At 29.5% G+C, this 20,020-nt stretch overlaps 1 protein-coding gene and 1 long non-coding RNA gene across 2 annotated transcripts; one reads left to right on the top strand and one right to left on the bottom strand.

The window, feature by feature from the left end:
* The first annotated feature begins 5,882 nt into the window (after positions 1–5,882).
* On the top strand, positions 5,883–13,334 carry LOC135143599 (histone acetyltransferase KAT5-like). Its single transcript, XM_064075487.1, has 14 exons — positions 5,883–6,004; positions 6,070–6,138; positions 6,193–6,282; positions 6,351–6,394; positions 6,493–6,598; positions 6,719–6,789; positions 6,862–6,924; positions 7,219–7,308; positions 10,484–10,624; positions 12,481–12,574; positions 12,625–12,687; positions 12,917–12,976; positions 13,040–13,143; positions 13,203–13,334. Exons 3-14 carry the CDS (start codon positions 6,231–6,233, stop codon positions 13,332–13,334), a joined length of 1,020 nt encoding a protein of 339 aa, XP_063931557.1. The 5' UTR covers positions 5,883–6,004; positions 6,070–6,138; positions 6,193–6,230.
* A 4,984-nt stretch (positions 13,335–18,318) lies between these two features.
* On the bottom strand, positions 18,319–19,097 carry LOC135143597 (uncharacterized). The gene is made up of 5 exons (XR_010282847.1): positions 19,050–19,097; positions 18,925–18,998; positions 18,678–18,855; positions 18,497–18,580; positions 18,319–18,440 (listed from the first exon to the last, which is right to left on the bottom strand). It is a non-coding gene; the product is annotated as an uncharacterized LOC135143597 (long non-coding RNA).
* Positions 19,098–20,020: the final 923 nt, after the last annotated feature.

Below are 20,020 nucleotides of genomic sequence, written 5' to 3'. Positions count from 1 at the left end.
ACATCTCGATTAAAACCATCTTGTAATTAACAAATTTGTGGTGTTTATGTGTAACTTAAAAGGCTAGAAAGGGAAAGGAAGAGAGGGAGGGATAAAGTCTTTTTTAATCGATATGTCTTAAAATTACTTAAAACAAATTTTTTTATAGCTACGTCTGCTAACTCGGCCGAGCGCAATAAAAGCTCTATATATATTTATATATCAGAACTCGAAATTTATTACCTTTTTTAACCCTAAGGGAACCGTCCACTTTTTTGGGAGTGTAGGAAGTCTCTTAAAATATATAAAATAACTGCGAGGCCTCAGCTAAAGTAAGGCGGGCCTTCGCTTATTAACTTATAATAACAATGGTCAAGATTAGGCTATTTATTTGTGATAAGCTTTAAAGGTTTTTAAAATATGTTTTAATAGTATTATTAAAGAATGCCGATCAACCTAAAGACTTCGAACTATACTACAACGAATTCTACGTTAACTTTTTTGCCAAAAGTTTTATTCGCGCGGTCCTCTTGCCGTTTTTGAGTGTGGCGTGCACACCTCTACTTTTTACTACGGATTTGCTATAAATAACTCACATATTTACATATTACTATTCTTTTTGCTCAACGCCTACCTAACGAACAGCTATATATACCTGCACCTACCTATATATATATATATAGATTTATATTTTAAATTTAAGGTATTATTTTAATAATTACTTTATATGTATTAATTGCTTTTTGAACGTTTATACTGTGTTCTTCTTCCACAAATACTGAATATGATCTAATTAACAACTTGTTGGCTACCAACGCGACTTTAAAAAATGAATTAAAATTTTTGGAGGCAAAACATTATCAACTGGAAAATAAAAAAATTCTTAAAAAACACTAAAAAGGCGCAAAGAACCTTTTGTACCTAAAGTAAATTCAAATATTAATTCTTTTCTTGCGCTACATCTTCTAGACAAACCTTGGTCATTATAAGAGGAGATATTGGAAGATAGTGAGCTACATGAAACACCCACAAGTAGCGATAATAGTATTTATAATAATTTCATTAAATGAAATAATAGTAATAGTAGCAATCCTTTAAAAAATAATAACAGCAGTCATAATAGTAACCATGATAATAATAATAGTAATATAAATAATAAAAATAATATGTAGAAAGTTAGTAATGATAGTTGTAATAGTAAGAACAGTATAAACTTAAAATTGCCTTCACCGTCCCAACTGACAGAGCAACAACCGTTTACCCAACCAGAACTGGATGGAATGGAAACTGACACGACCTCCTGAAGAAACAGCCAAAACACGGGAGACCCCGAAAGAACCGCCGGCACATAAAGTAGAAATCCCCCTATCGTGCTCGTTGACAAGAAAAAGTGGCCTACGTTAATGGATTTCTGAACGCTCTGAAGTGCCCTCCCGCCCGTGATCTCCGCGACCACATTCTTTTGTTGCCGTCAACTGCCGAGGAATACCGCAGAATAGTAACACTATTACGGGAGCGCTCTTGGCAACACTACTGCTACCAGTTACCCGAGTACAAACCCGTCAAGATCGTTTTTCGAGGTTTTTACACCGATCTACCTATAGTCGACATAAAAACAGCGCTAAATGTCTAAGGATTTTCACCCCTCCGCATTGCACGACTTTCTACAACCGGCCCAAACGGCATTAAGCGGCCGCTGCCGCTGGTTCTTGTACACTTGCCGGAAAAAAGAAGGGCCCGAAGACTACGCATTGCAATCATTGTCATCTGTAATTAAGCGTTGAACCACTTCGTGAGAGTGATCGCACGGGCAGTGCCCCCTCTGTCAGCGTTTCGGCCAGAGTGCACAGAAAGGTACTATTCTCTCCACCTTGCGTCAAGTGTGGGAGAACCATATAACGATTCAATGCGAGAAATCCCGAGAGTTGCCCGCCCAATGCGCTAATTGTAGCGAGGCCCACACTGCAAATTACCGAAGGTCTTTAAAATATCTCCGAAAAATCGTTTCTCCGCCACCGACATGCCTACGACCCACGGAAACTCAACCAGTAACGCCGACGATTTCTCTTGCAGCCACGATGGGACAAAAATCTCATGCACCGCAACCCCCGCAACAACAAAGACCTCTTGCTCCCAACCCATTGGTCAGATACTGGCACCACTCACAACTGCTCTTAAAATATGTCTTCGAGCGATTAGCAACCCCACGACCGCAAATAGTTGTTAGAACAAACCCGTCCATTACTCCACCTGAAACTCTTACAGTGGAATGCCAGGGGTGTATATTGCATAAAGGACGAATTGCTGCAGCTGTGGCAGAGGAAGGACGTGGATGTCGCGCTGTAAAGCGAGATGCACGTGAAAAAAGTGGGAGTTCGACTTGTATTCTGCAACTACCCAATGTACCGTCTTGACTGCCAGGTGAAGTAGCAATACTTGTGCGGCGAAATCTACCGCTCCACCTGATTGCACACCCAAACCCAAAAGGCATGGAGGCCATGGGGATCTATCTCAACTTGGCTGACACGAGATCGATTGACGTGATATCCATCTATAAACCCCCGACACGGGCTGCTCTGGATAAGCTGCTACAACATGGCTTGCCGTCGTTTTTTTGTGGTAACTTTAACTGCAAACACGCTGCTTGGAACAGGCGAGTTGAAAATTCGAATTTGAGGAATACGCGGGTCCACACAACTTTTTTTTTTCGCCTGCTAGCACCTCAACGTCCGAAGTACATGGCTAAAGCGGCACTTCAGAAGTCCTCACCATAGCCAATTTTACATCAGTCGGTATCAACTGCAGAGCTACATGAGCTCTCATCGGGCCACCTGCTCATCTTACTCTGAACACGGGCAGGCCGGGCTGGACAAAATCTACAGTTGCGGTTGGAGCATCGCTATCCCCCAACCTATCTCCCTCTCCGGTTCCCTCTTTTATTAGACGACGCAGTCGATAGTTTTGAGGGCGTACTGACAGCTGCCCACCCTGCCCGAAGTCGCGTATCGCCCTGGCGGTCTACCGGATTATTTGATGAGCCTTATTCTCAACGTCGCCGGTTAATACGCCTGGCCGCTGCTACACAGAACACCGACGACAAACTGATGCTAAAACGTCTTTACCGCTACATTAGAAAGGAGCTGGCCGCTTTCCTAAGAACCGCTGGAGGCGATACTGCAGGACGTGTCTGTAGCGGCAGGGGAAGGGAGGCCATCTTTTTGGCGTTTCGTCAAACGTATTAAAAACCGTTTCCTCCCACCACTTTCGCCACTTAATAATGGCGTGATAGGGGCGGAAAGCGACGAAGACAAAGCGACGCTTTTCGCCCCGCTCATGTGTTCCTCCGATTTGGGCAACCTTTGAGGACGAAGGTAAAACTACGCAGGCTCCCCCTATTATTGTAGACGGACGTATTAAACCGAGCTCACCTGATGAATCTTTAATATAGTTACTGCACTTCCACTTAGGAGAGGACCCGATCCTCATGGTAATACTAACGAAATGCTAAAAAAGCTGCCGCCGGTGGCGATTAACCATCTCTCCTACCTTGCAACTTCTGCAATGTCGCTTGGCTCCTTCCCAATGCGATAGAAAACGGCCACTGCCGTGATGCTACCCAAGTCTCCGCGGACTTCAGCGGTGGGCAAAACCGTGGAGGCGGTTCTACTTCACAGACAGGAAGAGTTTGCATAAAGACACTAAACGCTCCGAGCATTCCAATGTGGATTCCGAAGAGATAACAACTTTGGCGCTTTGTTGAGTGGACAACTCGGAACATCAAATTTATGAAATCTACGGGTGTTACTTCTCGATGTTGAAAAGGCCTTTGACTGCGTATGGTACGAGGGCCTCCTACGCAAAATACGCACATTAGGTACTCCGTTAGTCCTCTACAGCATACTTGCGTTGTCCACGTGGATGCACCTTTCGAGTGAGAGTTGGGGCTGCGCTGTCGCCCTACCATCGACTGACAGCTGGTGTTCCCCAAGGATCTCTGTTCTCGCCCCTTACTCTTCGCACTACATATGCGAGATATTCCGCTCCCTGCGAACCTTATGCCCGTGTTGCGCTCTATGCCGATGACACTGCAGTTTGCGTGTCCTCAAAGAGCCCCTCATTATTACAGCAACACTTGCAGAGTTATTTGGAAACATTTGCCGACTGGTGTAGGCAGGAGGGGAGTGAACATAAATGAAACGAAGAGCAAAATCCTCATCTCAAGAAGCTGTATCACGCTACCCCTGCCTCCAACCCTCGAAAGTGTTAAGGTCCCATGGGCTCTCAGGCCAAATATTCGGGTGCCCTCATCGATAACCGACTAACTTGGAGGGCATACGTAGAGTTCATTACGACTAAGGACAAACCAGCAATTCACGCACTCTACCCGCTGCTGTGTGCTAAAAGCATGTCCCTGCACAATAAAATGCACCTTTATAAAGTATGCGTGTGCCCTATTATGACCTAAGCATCTGTTGCTTGGACACATGATAAACCGACGACGAGTGCACCCCTCCAGACGCAGCAAAACAAGCTCCTGCGACCAATGACCGACGCAGATTATTTCGTTCGAAACGATACGTTACTTGACTTGAAGCCTTTTTCCGAAATGCAACTTCAGTTTCTTGAACGTGTTAGTGGGCATCTAAACCACCAGTGGATTCAAAAACTTACAAACGGACCCTGGAATGACTCACGCCTTCGAAGGCCCCGCGGTGCGATTTAAGCGCACAATTACACTTTAGTCATACCTTTAACGCACAGGAAGAAAGAGTGCTGAGAAGATCGGCCGTACTCTGAATACGGTCTAACCTAATAATATAAATTATTTGCAAGATTGAGTCTGCGCTCTATATCACCGACCGTTTGCATAATTCATTAATAATAATAAAAACTTTGCATTAAAGTAAAAAGCGCAGGCTAGGTAAACGAACCCTTACTAATGGAGTGAAAGGGGATTTTAGTTAATTTTAAGTATTTCAAACCGTAAAGCTTTTCTTAAAAATTTGAAAAAAAGAAGCAATACTCTGTACTAACAATAGAATTTACAACTTTAAGATTGTTATCATTATAATGTAAATAAATGCGGTACAATAAAAATAAGGTTACCCCCTGTTAGCATTGTAGATTTTAAAACGTAAAGATTGATAAACACTTTCCTTTGCACTTGTATACAACGCATACAATGTGTATACCCCTACGTATTCCAGATATACTAAGCATAAATCCAGGGACCGTAACTTAAAATGTTTAGTTTATAGGGTCGTATACTTTCAATAAAATTGAATTTCGTTTACAGTCAAATGTTTAATAATAGCAGAGAACCGTAAATAGACGTGAAAATCACTCATTATTAGATATTTTGTTAGAAAAACATTCTAAAGACAATCTTCTATAATACATAAGTTGTGGTAATAATATTATTTGTTAAACAACTTACAAAAAAATTACTAATACACTAATCTTCGGTTAAAGCAACCCAAAGAGAATACCAACAAGGTGTCGTGGTTTTCACTAATAAAATGATATAAAGTAGCTCAAGTCAAAAAACTACTATAAAAAAAAAATCAATAATCTGTTTTGTTGAGATAATATGAATAAAAAATATTTAAAAAAACTTTTTATTATAAACAATTATTCGTTGTACTCAACCTAGACTACGACTCTTACCGTCTTTTTCAAAAAAAATTTTGTAATCATAATAAGTGACTATTGTTTCATTATTATAAATCGTATATACACCCCAGGGCAGTAAAAACAAAAAACTATTACGACATACAACCAGTGGAACACGAAAAATATATAACAAGCCCCCGCGCGTGCTTAAACCCGTCGAGTTGCTGTCCTGCACTTTTACTGATAAGTCGACGTCAATGACTCCACTTTTAGAGTATTATGAATGTTAAAAGCTCCAAAGTAAAGGAAGAAAAAGAATTTTCAAACGTAACTGAAGATGAAAAATTCAAAATATTAGATGTCGGCACCAGATTAAAGTGCTTAAAATCTTCTAAGGATGGGGATACTTGGCGTGCGTTAACGTCTTACTTTTATAAAAAACATTTACTTTGGTTTTATAGCTATAATTTCTTACAGAGCTTGCGGAAATAATATTGTCTAAAAATGATTCTGGGTCTATTACTTATTACGTTCATTATCTTGATTGTACTAATTCTTCCTCAAATGCTTTTTTTTGAAATTAAAGCTGAAATTTTTTAGTTAATAAGAGGTTAGATGAGTGGATTGGTACAGAGAAAATGGACTTTTCTTCTATTTCATCTTCTAAAAAGTCAAAATCTTCCGGTAAAAGTGAGTAATCCATATATTTTGTTACTTATAAATTTGCCAATGCCAAGTCATTTTTTTATAATTCGTAGCTGTGAAATCTCGTATTCGATCGACTACAAAAGAACTCAGTGCGGTATACAAAATTTATTTATGTAACTTTAATTTTTACTTCGTTTTTTTTAATAATTATTTTAATATTGTATAACTTTATATATGTATATACATATTTAGCCTGAAGCTACGGATAACAAAAAATCGCCTTCTTTAAGAGGATCGTTGTCTTCCGTAATTAAAGGAACTGATGCAATTGTAAAAGTTAAAAATCTAAGCGCTATTGGTTTTAATTTTTTTACTTTGTATTTATATTTTAATTTTGGCAACTTTAATAAATTATATATTATTTGCGTAACTTCTTATAGCATCCACTATTACCTTTAAATTTCTGCTACACTTTTAGAGATGGGTTTGTACATAATTCAGCCGTGGTACTTTTCTCCATATCCCGAAGAATACTCTAAACTTAAAACAGTATTAATACTTTGTGCCATAAAGCCTTTAATTTACTGATTTTACAAAAACAAATTTAATTTTTTTTTATAGTTGTACATTTGTGAGTTCTGCTTGAAGTACGTTCCCTCTAAGTTTTGCTTAAAGAGGCACAGAGTAAGTTATACATTTATACTAACTTTTATAGAATTTTTTAATGGATTTATATATTTTTTAATCTTATTAAATTTATTTATTAACATTAGTTTTTTGTGATTTTATCAATTTAGAATTACTTAATAAGTATTAAATTAATTTTATAATAAATTTTTTATATAAAAATTTAAAAACAATATCTACTGTATAGATTTATGCTCTTCTTTCTTTTTATATTTTTTAATTCATAATTTAAAAATATTGTTTATTATAAATTTTTCAAATTTTCTAATTTTTTTTGTTTTGTTTGTAAAGACGAAGTGTACTTTACGCCATCCGCCAGGAAACGAAATTTACCGCAACGAGACCATTTCTTTTTTTGAAATTGATGGAAGAAAAAATAAAGTTTGAAATAAATTTAAGAATTCAAATATTATTAATAGTTTGTTAAATAAATTTTAAATTTTATCAGTGAAGTTTGAAAAATTATTTTTGTTACTTTTTTTATAGTTATGGAATAAATTGTATTTATTTTATATAGCTAGAAATTATTACAGTTGCTTTACCTTAATTAACTGAATCAATCTTGAAAATTAATTTATTTATGAAAGATAGTAAATCGAGTTAATTTTATAATATATTAAATTTTTAGAAGTAATTGACCGAAAATAGATTTTAAAAGTTTATAAATTTATTTTTAATTATTTGGTTATATATACTTGACTTTTTTAGTAAGTAATTTTGTTTTGCCTTTTAATTTTTAAATGTAATAGTTTACTTCACTCGTTAGTAATAAAGAAAGTTTTTTTAGAAATTTAAAATTTTTTTCCAATTTAATTGTGAGGAGAAAATTTTTTTTTAGTTTTTCAAAATAAAAATGACCTTTTTTTTATTTTTTATAGTTTGCTTTTCTTTTAGTTAATTATAAATTTAGTTAAGAAAACCGTAATATAGAGTAAAATCTATATATAATAAGGCTTAAACAAAGAAACAATAGAGGCTCGCATAAATGAGTGGTACGTAAATAGCGCTGTTGACCTCTATTCTAAGTGCTTATTGGGTCTTCGTTGGAACTCGAAGGTGCTAACCTGTTGAGTTGTGTCATGGCCATCAGTGCCGGCTCCCTGTAAAGTATACAACAATAGATTTGGGTACGTAAAGTACATCGATACAATAGTGCTGTGCACTAGTATTTGTAGATTCAAGCGGCGCCGCCCTTTAGTCTTATGGTTTATATACTTGGTTTTAGAATTCATTTATCCTTTTTTTTGTAAGCCAACAGCTAATTTAAGTCCCTTAAATTGACGCTATTACTTTATATATTAAGAAAAACTTGACTTTTTATAGTAAATGAAAAAAAAATTAAGTTTATTATTTAATCTTTTCTGTGAATTATAAGATTTGTATACTTATTAATTAAAATAATAAATTTGGATTATAATTTCTTTAATGAACTCGTAAACTTCGTTTTTATAATATTAAGTTTACATTATTCAATAATAAGTTTTTTGCATGTTATAAAAATATTTTTTAATTGTTTATTGAAATTTTTGTTCTATTCTTATTATAAATTTATAAACTTTATTAATTTTAATTAAATTAATTCGCAACACGAATAATAAAAAACGAAATAATTTTATAAAAATTTATTTAACTCCTATATAATTTTTTAAGCATCTTTTTTTTTTTTTTGAAATTTTTCAGTTTGTTAAAAACTTTACGAAAGCTTAAATTAATCAATTTTTTTTATAAAAGTTAAATTTTTTATAAGATTTACTTTTATTTAAGTTATATTAATGCTTTATTATTTTTTATATTGACGAAGTTTATTATAATAACTTTCAATAACTTTTTAATTTTCAAAGTTACTATTTTATTTTAAGAATTTAGTAAATTTTTTATTTTATTTTTATAAAAAAATTTCAGTTTATAAAAAATTTATATAAGATTAATTTAATTATAATTAATAATTTTAAACTAAAAGTAGTAGTTATAATCTAATATACAAATTAATTCTTTATTTTTTTCTATATATACAAATTTATTATAATAATTTTATAATAATTTAAATTTTTAAAAGTTTTATCTTAATTTCAAATCATTAAACTTTTTATTTTTTTATAATAAAATATTCATTTTACTATACATGTACGGCATTTTATTAAATCACAACTTATAAATATTTAAACTAAAAGTTAAAGTTAATAATTACTTTAATATATTAATTTAAATTTTATTAAACTTAGATTAATGTTTTATTATTTATTATATATACGAACTTTATTATAATAATTTCAATTTTATAAAAAGTTATTGTTTTATTTTTAATATTCGTTCAACCTTTTTTATTATTATTAAATATTTTCAAGTTTTTATTTACTTGAAAGTTTTTTTAAATTTTATAATTTTCTTTATAAATTAAGTATTTTTTATAAATTTTATATTCATTTTCGTACTTATATATAAAAATCATTATAACACTTTACATAAATTTGAAGTTTTGATATCTATAACAAAATTTAAAAATTTTTTTTTATAATAATGTTTTAAAATTTTATACTGCATATTTATTTCATAATAAAATTACTTTAACATTTTTATATAAATTATAATAATTTTATTATAAAAGAGATTTATTAATTTTTTTAATTGTCACGCACGACTCTATATTAAATTTTATTGTCGAAATTTATATAATATTTATAAGTAAATTTAAATTTTTATACACTTTAGTTATATTACTAATTTATATTAATATAAAATTTAATGTATAAGTCAATATTAAATTCTTTCTTAATATTTTTTTTTATATTTAATGAATTTATAACATATCTTTATTATAAACCTATTTCTTTGTGGATTTATATATTAGGAAAATTAATTTTTACTTTAGTTTATATAAAAATTACTTTTTAAAATTTAGTTTACTAAAAAGAAATAGAAAATTAAAATAATTATAATTATATAATTTATTATATTGCAATTTTAGTAAATTTATTTCTGTTAATTATAATTTTCACTTAAGCATAATTAATATTTAAATTTTCAATTTCAGTTTGTAAACAAAAATGTCGTCCATTTTTTAATAATTATTTTTTAAAGCCCGAAAGTAAAGTTTAGTTTTATAAATTTAGTTTTATAAATTTTCTTTTTATGAATTATTTTATCTTTTTATAAAAGTACTTTTTTATATTAAAATGGAAATTATTTTTTTGAAAAAAAAAGTTAGCTTTTTATAACTGTTAATATATAATTTTAAGATTAAGTTTTTATTAAAGTTTTAAAACTATTTTAATTTCATTGAAAAATCATACTTTTTTTTTTACAAATTTATATATTCAGACTTGAGTTAGAGCATCTTTGGTTATGATATATATTAATATTATTACCTAAAAAAAATTAAAAGTATATATATACATAAAAGTTATGTAATGATTTTATTAACTAAAGAAATTACCTTGTTATATAAAATCTTTATTTATTTAATGATTCATTATTATATAATTTAATCTTAATTTTCAAAATAATTATTATAATTGATCTTAATATTAATTTATTTTTTTTTATTTTTACTTTTTAGCCGTATTGCCAGCGGCTTTGCTTGCTTGCGAAACTTTTTTTAGATCACAAGACCCTCTACTACGACACAGACCCTTTTCTTTTCTACTGCATGACGGAGTGGGACGACTACGGCCTTCATCTCGTTGGCTACTTTTCTAAAGTTAGTAGCTGAAGTTAATTAATACTAAATTATAGATTATAAATACTTCTATAAATTTAAAATTACTTTAGAATTTTATTTTTTTTTAAAAAAAAATAATTCCTAATTTTTTAATTTATTTTTAAATTAAAGAAACCGTTATTTATAGCTACAAAATAATTAATATAATACATAAAATTTTAATTTACATAATTTATAAATCTACTAAATTATAACGTTTATATTATTAATTTTGTATTTAATATCTACTTTTACAGATTTTTTATTCACAGAATTAAAACATTTATACTTTTCAAATTGTATATTCATCATATTTTATTATACATTATAAAATCTTAATTTAGAAGAAATGCAAACCTACACATTAAAACTAACACACATACTAAATTATTTATTAATTTTAATTAAAAAGTTCCGAAGTAAATAATTTTATTCCACCAATTATGGAATTCTATTAGTTGAACTAAATTTTATTATAATAATCTTAAATTAATTTTTTTCAATAAACTTTTAAAATAAAATTATAAATGTTTTTAATAAAATTAGATTTTTAAATTAATTTGTTTTAGTTTTGTTTGTATATGAAGTATTTTATTTTGGTTTTGATTTGTATTAAAAAATTTTATTTTGAATTTTTTTTATAATCTGAATTGTTTCAACCTAAAATAACAGATTTTTTTTAAAAGTTAGTAAAAATAATAAAAATTTAAATATAATTTGGAAATTGGTATTAAAATTTATAAACTTTGTAACAGTTACAATTATAACATATAATTATTTTTTTTAGTAATTATAAATTTTTAAAAAATTTGGATTACGAGTTTTAAACTTTTTACTAAATATATAAATATTAAAAGTTCTATTTTTTTTAATATTATATCTATATTTTATCTTGTACAATTAAAAAAAAGGAAATTTTGAGAATTTAATAAAACTTATTCAAATATATTAAAATTTATATTAGAATGATTTAAGAAAAAATAAAATTTTTATTCAAAAGTTGTAATTTAAAGAATTTATAATTTTTTATAATCAAACTTACAATACATCAATTTATTAATAAAATTAAGAAATACGTATAACTTTCATTATATTTAATTTACTTTTTGGTTTAATAAAGGTAAAGTAATGGTTTCAAATTTTTATTGCATCTTTAAATAAATGATTTAAAAAAAATTTAACAGGGAAATTAAATTAATGGAAGTTATATTTACTACAGTTTTAGTATTTTCGAAATTAAATTTCAGGAAAAAAAAAAAAAGAACTGAAAATTTTCTGCCGCGGAATAAAGATATTTTATTAAAAAAATTTATGAAATACATTGAAATTTCAAATACGGCTGTTAAAATTTTTTAACATTATTTTTTTCTGCTTATTTTTTTTTAAAAAGCTTGAAGTAAATTTTTAAATGCATTTAGAAATAATTATAAAAATGTTAGTATGCAAAATATATTCTTAATTTATTAAAATATTAATGAAATTTAATTACAAGCTTTTTAAAAATATGTTTTGGGCACTAATTTTATTAGTTTTTGGATTTTACAAAGGAGCATGGCTAAAAGCCTTTTTATTAAAACCAGCACCAACTTTATAAAATTTAATAAATGTTGAGTATAAATTATTATGTGAATAAGTTTGGGTCATTTCTAGTAGAATTAATTTTTAATACAATTGCAGTGCTTTTTTTTTAATCAAAATTTATATTTCTTACGAACTTATCTGTTTTAACATTTATTTTAATGGAATATTACTAGGAAAAGGGCGTTTTTAATATTTTAGCTGGGTATTTTTTATTATAAATAATTATAAATTTTACGAGCTTAATGATTTTGCGAATATTTTATGTAAATTGCTAGGAAAAGGAAAGTAATGAAGACTATAACGTTGCATGCATTTTGACGCTTCCGCAGTACCAAAGAAGGGGTTTTGGAAGAGTGTTGATTGAATTTAGTAAGAAAATTTAATTTTTTTTTATAGATTTATATAAAACTTAAATTGAGGTTATGAACTTTCAAAGTTGGAAGGAAAACGTGGCTCGCCGGAGAAACCTCTTTCCGATCTCGGTAAAAATTTTTAATGAAATTCATAGTTTTAGTTCATTATACAATATTATAATTTTAATAATAAATTTTTAGTAGCGCAATTTTAGACCAATGATAATTGTAAATTAAGGTAATTCAATAGAAACAGTTATGCACTAAAAGAATGCAATAAATTTTAGATCTATAAATTAATAAATTACTATAATCTTAATTCAGCAACTCTTGTAATAAATATTTATTTTTATTGTAGGGCTGCTTAGTTACCGTAGTTATTGGAGCCAAACTATTGTGGAACTTCTTTTAGAGAGAAGTATAATAATAATTATTATTATCATTATTATCAACGTTGTTGTGCATAATTAATATTATGTAGGGAATGAAAGCATTTCCATTAAGGGGATTTCCATGGCCACCAGCATAAAAGAGGAGGATGTAGTGGGTACTCTGCAGTATTTAGGGCTGATTCGTTACTATAAAGTAATATTTTTATGAGCATTTCTTTTTTTTTTGGTTTATGTAATTTTCTTTTTGTAAAGGGAGGTTATATCTTGTGTTTAACTGAAGAAATACTACAAGCGCAGAAGAAATTTATAAACCGTCGTAGCATTCGCATTTCGTCCGAGAAAATTATGTGGACGCCAACTCCCTGGGGGAAGCGTAACCGTTGAGACATCTAATAAAACAAATGTTAAGAAATAGTTTTTATTATAATAATTATGTTTAGTTTTTTTGTTAGAGTTTATTCGCTTCCCAGAAAAAAGTGGATACAAAAGTTGTGTGAATATTTTTGATGAGTTTTAATATTTATTTATAAAACTGAGTCAGCGCACTCGTTAGTAGAGTTATATAATGTGTTACAAGACTCGTAGCTTTGTGAAGCGTCGTAGGACTGTACTACTAAAAATACTAAATTAAGATTATAAACTATAAAAACTGTTACTCTGAAGGCTTCTTTTTTGTGTGAATCTACAATTATTAAAAAGAGATTAGTTAATGTCTCTTTCTTTAAATATTAACGAATACTAGTGTGACCTTGCGTACTTTAGTTTTTTTGACTGCTTCCTTTCTTATAGTATCGTTTAAAGTTTATAAGAATTATGTAAGGAAGAACAAGAAAAATAATATTTTCATTATAAGAAAAATACTTTGTTAAAAATTCTACAGTGCTCTCACTGTCTTGCAAGTGAGACAAGTCAAAATTTAAGCCCTGAAAATAAATTGAGAGAGAAACGGAAGTAAAGTGAGCCTTACGTCGTATATGTAGCGTACCACCTTGAGATGTTCCAAAGCAAACCTTTTATTTACTTATTTAAAACATAGTTTCAATTCAGTTACCATCTGATTGCCGTTTAGTAAAAGTTTGCAAAATATTGTATATTAAGCAACTTTTCTTTAAAATATATTTCATACTAAGATCATCTATGGCTAGTCTGTGAAAAAGCGTTAAATTCCTTGTTCTTATACTCTTTCCAGCCTTATTTATTATGGATAAAAGATTTATATTAATTTTCGTATCATTGTAATTGCACACCTTATTCTAGAAAACAATAAAAAGACCATTGCAAGAATATTAGTTCTGAAAAGAAATAAGTTTTAAATTCGCTAAGGAATTGGTAGCAACGGTGAGGCTTAAATCTCTGTTTTGTATTGTTAAGTAGTCTCAAGGTTTTGAAAACGCTTAACGTGTTGATAAAGGGGTGCGCAATAGATTTGTTATAGTCATTTTTTGTTTTACTTAATTCTTTAAAACATCAATTAGGCTATAATTAATACTTACCGACAATTAAAAAATGCAGAAAAAGTTATATTAGATTTTTATAGAATAAATAATAAAATAACAATAGAAAATTTTAGAGGAATGGTTTATTTTTCTTTAACTTAATTGTATTTATTACAAAACATAAACATTTAATACTGTAAGATATATTGTAGTCAAGTATTTGGAGTGGAGAACAAAAATCAGCTGGAGTCTACAAATTTTGCATACATTTGCAGCTCAAAAATTATTCAATGGAATAGCTGAAATAACATCCCAAGTAAGCGACTATAACTTTCTATCTACACGAGGTTTGAGAATCTTAAACTGCTGGGATGCTGCTGGACTTCTTGTTATGTCAGTGGAAAACGACAACTCGAGTTTCCGGCGTTTTTGTTAAGAGTTTTTATCATAGCTGGCGTTTTAAACGCATTGCTGTGCCTGGGTAAGTATGTAATACTCCTTGTATAATGCTCATTTTTATTTAAAGAACCAAAGAGCATAATTTTTTTTTATTAATCTATATACACATTTAGTTTAACACCCCCAAGTTTGTGCACCAATCTAAGAAGTTCGGTACTTGCTGTGCCCAAGAGATTTCACGTTGCAGGCCGAGAATTCCAACCAAATAATTTACAAAGGAAAAGGAAGCATGGTTTTTTAGCTCGTTTAAAAAGTGAAAGTGGGAGAAAAATTCTTGCAAGAAGAAAAGCTAAAGGTAGAAGAACGTTGTCCCACTAAATTAGTTATTATTTGTATTAAAATTTTGATTGAAAAGTTATACGCATTAATTTTTATTATAGTATTGTTTCATGGTTTTTTTTCGGGGGTTTTGCTTCATTGATTCTCTGCATAACTTTTTGATTGATCTTAACTTGCTCTGCTAACTGAAGATTAGCTTGTTTCAATAATTCCTTAATCTCGAAATGTTCATATCGTTGGCTATCGTTTTATAAAGTTAAAAACGTAGACGTTAACTATATATGGGCATAAATAATTATCTCTAAGCCACTTCTGGTGCATTCTGAGCATTGTGTTTGCGTTTTACGAAAAACCTCCCACCTTTCTATTAGAGGAATAGGAGGAGCACCCTATTTTTTGAGAACTCGACTATTTGAGCAGGGCTTTTATGTGAGAAAAACTAAAACTTTGTTTGCAGCTTCCTTCTTGGCTATTAATTGTTCCTCGCAATTGTTGTACTGCTCCACCAGTTTGTGCACCCACTTGCTGTGAGTTAAGACTGCAGAGGTAAGGGAGGGGAAGCCATCTGTTCCTGCTATTATGTAGCTTTTACCTCTGTTCTCCAGCAGACCAATTAGTTTATCCAGCTGTTGGACATCCTCGTAAATGAGTTGCGCCTACTTAAGCCTGAAAGTTAAGAAAGGCCTCTAACTTATGAAAGCGCCTACAGTTCGCTTCCCTTCTTTTCTGTCCTCCTCAGCCATCTTTGTTAGAGTATTCTGTACTGCAATAAGCTTGTTCTACGAATATTTGGAACTTTTAATAGGCTATTTTGTAAAAATTGTTTCGTGGTAATATTCCTTGAACCTTCTGTAGAAGCTTTTTCTCGAGTTTTAAATTTTTAATCTAAAAAATAGTATAATAAAAAGTTGTGATGTTACGAGCTCTTTTAATCAGATTACGTTAGCTTTTTTAATTTCTTCCAGTAGAGATTGCAACTGTATTTCATTAAAGGCGCATTCGCTACCATCGGCTATCTATTTATATTATTACTTTTTAATAATTTTTCAATTTAGCAAGACTGAGGTTCATTGTGTAAAATGCGTCTTAATCTTAACGTATTGTCTATCTTTAAACTTTACCCAAAAACTTCGTTACCTTCACTTACCACTCTATAATTTTAAAGAGATAAAAACTTTGTAGGGATATATATATAAATAACTTTGAGTTTTCCACAGTTACCTGTGCTTGCTCTACTTCACTTTCACTTTGGTATACCCGTAATGTAGCCTCGAAGCATGCATAATACAGTTTTTTAATACTATGCTTATTTGATAACTATATTATTAGTAATAACTTCCTCTATTCGTCTTTTATCGTTGGCCTCTAAGCAAAGTTCCAGGTCATATATTTTGGTTTTCTTAGTAAAGTATGAGTGGAAATAAAGTAGCTATATAAGTTAGGGTGGTGCACCAATTCCGATTCTGTTTCTTGGAGAGAAGTAATTTTTTTAGAATACAAGAATTCTTGTGCTTTAAGCTGTTCCTGTAGTCGCCAGGAATTGTGTAACCACTAATCTCACAGTTATATGAAAGGCTTACAAAAATATTAACTTTTAAAAATAGGTTTTCTTCGAGGACCTCCATAGAAAAAACAAAAAAACATGTTTGCGTGTTTAAATGTATAAAAATTAATATTAATATTGTAAGCCAGAAGTGGTGTCATTTTTTTTAAACCTTTGATAAATCAACACTGAAGCGATCCAATATTTTAAAAATATCGAGTTTTTCAGGATATAAAAAGCTAGGGGTATGGTCTTCAAGTAACTTTCCGTTTACAAGTTCTTCTCCAACTATATTTTTGAATTCTTTATCGAAGTTTGTTGAATCGAAGGCCACACCGCCCGTATGGCCCTGGTCGCCTACCATAATAATTTACAAACCGCGGGCCGCATTGCAAAGAGAAAAGTTTAGCGGACGGGGGCTAGAGAGTAGAGTAACCTATTTATATGCAAATATGAAACTGGCGCCACTATTAAGTCGCTTAGAAAAGTTGGGGATCCGCCGTCAAACCACTTATTTTGTAAAACACTTCATAGTATTAAAAAGGTGAGTTTGCCAGTCTTCATCTTTTATCTTTTAGATTGTCTAAATTTAATTAGAAAAATACTATTTGTTTAGAAATTTCCATGAAAAAGCTTTACTTAAACACTTATTTACTGTGTTGACCATAAGTTGCTAATAAAGTACAGTACTTCCTAGTATTCAAGCTTTTTTGTGTTAATTTAAACCTTATGTTAAATTCCTGCTTTCTTACTCAAGTTATCTGATAAATTATAAAGACTAATTCTAGCAATTAATAGAGTTAAAATAAGACTTTTAAATGGTATAGCAGAGACAAATATTTATATAATAAAATATAGAGGACAACCTACTAAGGACATTTTTTTAAATGAAAAAATTATTGTCCTCAAAGTTTTATTTATTCTACGCTTATGTGTTATTGATAACTTATTGCGTTTTCTAAAAATCAATTAAAGAAGTTTTAAAACCATTACTAAGTTACTATCTTGTAAGCCTTTATAAGTTAAAGTACTTTTTAAAAAGAGTAATGTATAAAAAGAGGAAAGGCTCTGAAAGAAAACCTAGGGCGAAGTGTTTTTTAAGTCAGTGAATTAGATAAGGGATAACTTAACTTTTAAGGAAGCGTAGACTAGAAGCTAAAATTTATATACTTACAAACTGCACGAATTTCATTCATACGAACGTTGGTCTTTTTTTTTTTAAAAATATTTTGTAATAAACTCTGGTTAATCCAACCATACTATTTACGGCGTGTCACAATACAAGTACAAGACTACAGTTTCTTTGAGAAGTGTTATATATTTTCGTATAACAGCTAAACTTTCTCGAAGGCCAATAATAATTTACAATACCACCTTATTTACCTTAAAAAAATTTGCTCAAAAAAGGTATAGAAAAATCTTATGATCTTTAAAAACTAATAAAAGCTTTTTCGCGAATTAGTAATATTTAAATTAAAAATTATATGAACAATTAAGCTTACGGGCTTTAACACTTGCCCATCCTTATAAATTTCAATTTCTAAGTTATTTTTACTAAACGCGTGAATCTTATTACCTTTAATAAATAAAATTATGTAATACAATGGTAAAAGCATAAGAAGTTCTTTATTATCCGGACGAAAGTAAGTAGGAGAGTCCCTCTTTTTCGAGAATTGATTCAATATCAGAACTATAATATGTTTTTGCTTTTAAAAGAGCATCAACTATCCTCGTGCGATTAACCAACGTGTTTACTTTATTAGATTTTATTAACTAATAAAAGTAAAAAAAAGGTAAACAATATAAAATAGCATAATAACTACATCTACTTGAATAAGCTTTTCCAAAAACAAAGTTGAAAACTCTTCAAGGCCTGCAAAATTTTGACGAGTCTCAAGAAATATGTTAAACAACTATTTAAATTAAAATAAAAAATAAAATTATAAAACATTAGCAATTTAAATTATTATAGTAAGATTTAATAAATAAAAAAAGTCCTTAGTGACTTACATCAATGGCCATAGAAAGCCAATTTACGTTATGATCAAAAATTAGCTGGCCTGAAAAGGTACCGGCGGATTCATCTGAATTTTTTTCAAAGTTTTCTAAACAATTGAAAAGAACGTCTTTGAAAATTTCATAAGAAATTTGCTCAGCCCAAACCGTATAAATGTTTAACATCTCGTGACTGAAATAAGTAAAAGAGCACATATATAAAAAAGGTAAAGAAGAAATTTTGAAGAATCGCGAAATTTACTTCATCATGGCGAAATCCGTATAATAATTAGAGTGAAGTGAAGCGGAAAGATCCAGTCGAAATACTTTTAAAATCTATATTTATATTAATCTGATGTAAAAATAAAACTTTCCTATAAAGAATACCGATAAAGAAGAGTCCAGAGATAAAAGTTCACAAAAATTCTTTATAAGCCCTTTAAAAAGTAAAATTTAGAGTTAAATTTATATAGAAAAGTGAAAAAATAGAACGAGATGTCCAATTTACTTTTACTAAAAATTTAATAAAAGTGCAATAAGTTGTACAATATTGCTCTATGAGAGAATTGGTGTGCAATAAAAAAAACCAATAATATTTTATAAATTAGCTCCGGTAATAATGAGCCCCATCAATAATTAGAATTTATAAATAACTATTAAAAAAGCATAATAATTAAAGTACTGATATAAAAAACTCAATTGTAAATGGAAGAGAGGAGTTCACCCGGACTCGTAAAAAGAAAGTTAATTTTAATACAACCGCAACAAATTGAAAATTTCATAATAACGAGAAGAAAGTATACACAAAAAAGAAAGATTTAGAGATTCCTTTATAAATTGACTACAGAATTCTATAATTGTTTTATTATGAAACTTGTACAAAGCAACTCTATATATTTATTTTAAACTACGAAACCTTAATTTAGTTATTGAATGGAAAATTTAGATAGAGTAATTAAAGTTTTATATAATTCTATAAAATAAATTTTATTAAAAAAAAAAAAAAGAAAAACTAATCTATCTAGAAAATTTATTAAAGATTATAACTTTTTGAAAGGCTGCATAATGCACTTAAGCCTAGTAGATCAGCGTAAAGGCTGATAATTTAAGAATACAAACGAATTTAATTTATAATATAATAAACTTTTTCATAAAGTTTATTATATAAAAACTAGACCAATTAAAATAAGATAATAAAATAAATTTCTATAAAGTTTAAAATAAAATATAATTTTTAATATTTATAAAAGAAAAATAAGAAACAATCTTAGAGAAATATAAACGCAAAGCACTGTTACTAAATGTCGAAACTTTTTTAAAATTTACTTAAAAATCAAAACAATTATTACTCGACACCT

This window comes from Zophobas morio, unplaced genomic scaffold (assembly GCF_036711695.1).
Source record: "Zophobas morio isolate AGI-343-1 ecotype UQ-CSIRO unplaced genomic scaffold, CSIRO_AGI_Zmor_V1 ptg000066l, whole genome shotgun sequence".
Classification (NCBI taxonomy): Eukaryota; Metazoa; Arthropoda; class Insecta; order Coleoptera; family Tenebrionidae; genus Zophobas; species Zophobas morio.
This window is presented reverse-complemented; position numbering and strand designations above follow the sequence as displayed.

Coding starts and splice junctions, on each gene's coding strand:
- LOC135143599 (XM_064075487.1), top strand. CDS start 6,231: ATGGACTTTTCTTCTATTTCATCTTCTAAAAAGTCAAAATCTTCCGGT. Junction 6,790..6,861: donor AATACTCTAAACTTAAAACA/GTATTAATACTT, acceptor TTTTTTTTATAG/TTGTACATTTGTGAGTTCTG. Junction 6,925..7,218: donor TTTGCTTAAAGAGGCACAGA/GTAAGTTATACA, acceptor TTGTTTGTAAAG/ACGAAGTGTACTTTACGCCA.